The 4,527-nt window shown below is 47.1% G+C and overlaps 1 protein-coding gene across 1 annotated transcript; it reads left to right on the plus strand.

The window, feature by feature from the left end:
• Window positions 1-301: 301 nt before the first annotated feature.
• ST6GAL1 (ST6 beta-galactosamide alpha-2,6-sialyltranferase 1) lies at window positions 302-4,268 on the plus strand. The gene is made up of 3 exons (XM_010159721.1): window positions 302-415; window positions 1,662-1,836; window positions 3,900-4,268. The coding sequence occupies exons 2-3, from the start codon at window positions 1,755-1,757 to the stop codon at window positions 4,139-4,141; spliced, it is 324 nt and encodes a 107-aa protein (XP_010158023.1). The 5' UTR covers window positions 302-415; window positions 1,662-1,754; the 3' UTR covers window positions 4,142-4,268.
• Window positions 4,269-4,527: the final 259 nt, after the last annotated feature.

Here is a 4,527-nt window from a genome sequence, read left to right on the forward strand (position 1 = left end):
CAATGGTACCCATCGTACAAGCTGGGTCACCCTGTGGGTCCTGTCCTTATTATTGAAGATGGACAGAGAAAACCTCATGAAGTGCAATGGCAGTTTTTCTTGTGACTCTCCACTAAACCCTGTGCTGGTAGATGGGACTGGAGTGGCGTTGGAAGGGCATCTCGGGGTGTTGTGTGTGCCTGCATGCAGTGGAGCATGCTCCGGAACCAGCAGTGGGGTGACTGTGGCTGTATTCAGGTATGTGGTACGGCTTGGCTGCCTGCTACTTCTGACAGCATGTTGTTTGTTATTGTATTTGTTGTTGTTATTCAAGCTTGTAACCGTTGAGGAGCAGAAGTTCATCAGGGAAGAGTTATATAACACTGGAATCTTAATTGTCTGGGATCCAGCACCATATCATGCGGAAATTCATGAGGTAAGACTGAGTTTTCTGTAAATAAACTGAGATTTCTATGCTTTGAAGTGCATCTGTTAACCTGCTTCCTCTTCATGTGGGCGGCCACTCATTTAAAGGACATTCTTGATTACCTCTTTGTTATCATGGATATATCCATGTGTACTTCTGAGCACATGTGAATGTGTACTTCAAAGGAAACACTTGCCTGTTCCCCATCCCTGTGGAGGGCCTCAGGCCAAGTGTAACCTTTAGTTAAAACCTTTAGTTTCACATGGGCTGATGCTGCAGGGAGGAGGTCACTGGTGGCTGCAACAGTTGTCATCTCATCAGAGGATGAGCTTCTCTTTCGGACAGTTACTGTAAGACTTGCTGATGATTGATGCTTAGATATTTCAAGCACCAGTCAGACATGGGATATACCTGAAGCATTATGAACGGATTGGGAAACCCTCTGAAGATCCTCATGTCTCCTCTCCGTGTCAGCTAGACTTTCACTTGTGGGTGTTGCAATCCCTCTAGCATTCAATTTTCTTTTTGAGTACAAAAGGGCGTTATTTGAAAAGTGATGAGCTTTGAAGGCTCAGGGTGAAAGCAGGTAGGAGTTGAATAGTCCATTCTTTACTTTTATTTTAAGCTCTGTCTGTAGCTGAGAGGTCTTTGCATTCCTTTCTCTGGACTGCATTTCCTATTTTCTCACTGATGTATATTCTTGTGTGTAGTCCCACACCTCCAGGATACATGAGGGTGTATGTACAACATGTTTAGGAGTCGTTAAAACCAGGATGAGATATTTTTAGCATAGGAAGAGAATTCTCAAAATGACTTTAAGAAAACAGAAACCCTTCCTAAATGTTTTTACTGAAAAGGAAAGTTTTAGTATGCAAATCAGCTCAGCCTGGTTTAGGAGGCTCTGCTGGGGACATGTGCCTGTAGAACAGGACGCTTTGTACTCCAGCATGGAGAGGGGTTGAGGTCTGTAACATTTAGCGCAGAATTCTGAACATCATCTGCTATTGGGTGGTGCAGAATGAAATTATACAGGATGCTGATCTCATTTAATGGTCCTTCACTGAGATTTGGGGTTTCCCTGCTCTCTTTGCTGAATCAAGTCACTACAGTGACTCGAGGGACAGATGGGGACAGTGAGTGAGCGTGTGTAGCAGTTCTTTTTCCCCTGGCAGCAGCAGGTTCACTTGTCCTTGTTTCCTGTTACGGGAAAGGGTGGGCTAGAAACAGAGTCTGACTTCTTGTTTCTGTTTTGCAGTGGTACAGAAAACCAGACTACAAGTTTTTTGAAAGCTATAAATTGTATCGTAGTACACATCCAGAGCAGCCTTTCTATATCCTGAATCCAAAAATGCAGTGGCAGCTCTGGGATATTCTGCAGGAGAATTCCCTGGAGCATATTCAGCCTAATCCACCATCGTCAGGAATGCTTGGTAAGATAATTGCCCTTGAAATTGCTCATTCAGTTTGGAAGCAGGAACTCTCTGGGATGCCTTTTTTCAAAGACAACTACAGATTTATGGTGCTTATCAGAGTTGCTTTTGCAGTGTTTAACTTGTGCCAAAATTTAAGCTTCCTGTCATTAAAGTAGCAGCTCAGTTGTGTTAAAGTAAGTGGTTTGCTGCACCCCTCTGACACAGCAGTTACAAACATAGCCTGGTTCCACATGGAAACAGGAGAGCAGCCTGCAACATTGAGATGATCCCCAGGATTTCTGGCTTCTAGTGCCAGGGCAGTTCCCACGGGGTGCAAGAGGAAGGATACAGCTCCTGTGGGCTCAGATCTTGTCAGGCAGATAAATCTGGTGACTGAAGATGAAATCAAAGTGTTTGCCTGTTTATGCTTTCCATGTATAAATATGGAAAAAATATATATAGCTGAAGACTTACTGGGGGGCTGGAGGTGGTCAGACTGAATCAGGTCAGGCCCTGAAACGTTCAGTGATATCCCCCCTTAGTCAGCGTGCTAACATCTTGTTTGTCAACATGTTAAATCCAGCCTCTCGGCGAAGGGGCTCATTTTACGTTGTACTTTTGCAAAGCTCTTCCTTCTTTTTGGAGAGCAGATCTCATGACCAGCTGAGTAAAAAGGAGTGAACTTCTCAGGAAGTTCATGTGTATTTGGAATCACAGTGCAGACGTATGGTCTTGTTTGCCACGTGGATGTCCCAGCTGCTGTGCTTCAGCCCCTCCTCTGCTCCCGTCTGTGCTTCCACCGCTGCTGGGGCACAGGCACCTTTCTGCTTCTGTGTCAGCAAAGTCACTTCTTATTTGTGCCAGTCCAATGTCTGGGTTTCTTCCACAACCTTGCTCTTGCCCAGTGCCTGTCACATAATTGCCGGGATATGTGCAGAACGACTGTGTGATGGCATAGCCAATGACTTCAGCAACAAAATTGTTACTTGGAGTTTGGGGCTTGAAGGTGGCCACTGGGCCATGTCAGACAGCGCATTTCTCTGTGGCTTAACTTTGGGCCAAGCTAGCAGCTTTGTAAAACAAGTCACCTCGCCAGACTCAGGGGCATAGACAAATTCCAGTTTGCAGCTCTGGGTTTCCTGGAAAGTGGCCTAAGTGTGCATGAAAATTGTCATTTGAAAAGGTGGATGAAAACCTGTTTAAAATGCACCTTAGCTAAACTGGGTTCATGGATGGGTTCTTCTAATGTCTTGTAAAGTGTGTTCCTCTGTGCATGGTCCCTGATGTCTCAGATACTGCAGGAATTTTCTGTGATACTGTACATTGGCTGCATTTCCATGGTATTTTCTTTCTAATTCTTGCACTTGTAAGAAAAGTAGCCAATAACTGTGGCTTACTCCTGCTCTGGCCAGCAAGTTGCCAGGGCTGTGCCCAGCATTGGAGTGAATGTCCTGCGTGGTTCCCGTGGCTGTCAGAAGTCACAGGAGGGCAGCACCGCTCTGCTGCGGGGACCCCGGGGAGCAGAGCCTGCTCAGCCTCCCTCAGCCTCTCCAAGCCCCATCACTTTCGCACCCCTACCTTCACCGAAGGCGGCTGGGGAGGAGGTGAAGGTCTCATCGCCACTTACCCGAGCAGGTTTGAGATGCGGGGCTCTTTGGATCAGCTAATTGCCGTGTGTGGTTGGCAGATGCCCAGGTTTCCATGGAGGTCACGGGGAATGGTAGCACCGTAAACAATCTGCTGTAATCGAGTCAGTCATGGGCTTTGCTTCAGAAAACAACCTAGTCTGGCCAGACTTGTGTTCCCCCCTCTAGTCTGAACAGTCAGAAAGGAAGCCCTTCCCCTGGGAGCTGGATGCTCCTTGCTGACCGCTGGTTTCGCTGGAATGTTTCGTCAGCTCTCCGGCTTGTCTTCAGAAAACAACCTAGTCTGGCCAGACTTGTGTTCCCCCCTCTAGTCTGAACAGTCAGAAAGGAAGCCCTTCCCCTGGGAGCTGCTCCTTGCTGACCGCTGGTTTCGCTGGAATGTTTCGTCAGCTCTCCGGTGTGACGTGGCGATGTCTGCTTTCTTCCCCTCCCTAGGCATCGTGATCATGATGACGCTCTGTGATGAAGTCCACGTGTACGAGTTTCTCCCTTCCAAACGGCAGACGGACATTTGCCACTACTACCAGAAGTTTCACGACCGTGCCTGTACCATGGGAGCTTACCACCCCCTCCTGTTTGAGAAAAACTTGGTGAAGCATCTAAACCAGGGCACAGATGAGGACATCTATATTCGTGGGAAAGTCACTTTGCCCGGCTTCCGAAACGTGCATTGCTAGCCAATCAGTTTTCAGCGTGTTTAGGAATTTTTCTGGACTGTCAAAGCACTTTTTAAATCAGGGTTGTCAGATTTTTTTTTTTTTTAAGGTCTAAGCACTGGTGTGTTTTGACAGCTCTTCCATGTCGCAACACTTGCTCTTAGGGCTTTGTTGCCTAACTTCTCCCAGCTGTGAGGCGGTTTTAAGACATTATGGTACATCCACACAGTATCTGCATGAGCCACTGCAATAAATTTACTCCTGGTGGAGCCAGGCTCTTGCAGCAGGTGGATCTCTCTGTCTTCATCTCAACCGGCGAGGGTGTATGGGAGGCACAGGAGATGCTTTCTAAGCAGAGATTGCACAAGTCAGATCGAATGCTGAACAGTTTGCTTCAAATGGGCTAT

Source organism: Eurypyga helias, unplaced genomic scaffold, assembly GCF_000690775.1.
Source record: "Eurypyga helias isolate BGI_N326 unplaced genomic scaffold, ASM69077v1 scaffold17319, whole genome shotgun sequence".
Classification (NCBI taxonomy): domain Eukaryota; kingdom Metazoa; phylum Chordata; class Aves; order Eurypygiformes; family Eurypygidae; genus Eurypyga; species Eurypyga helias.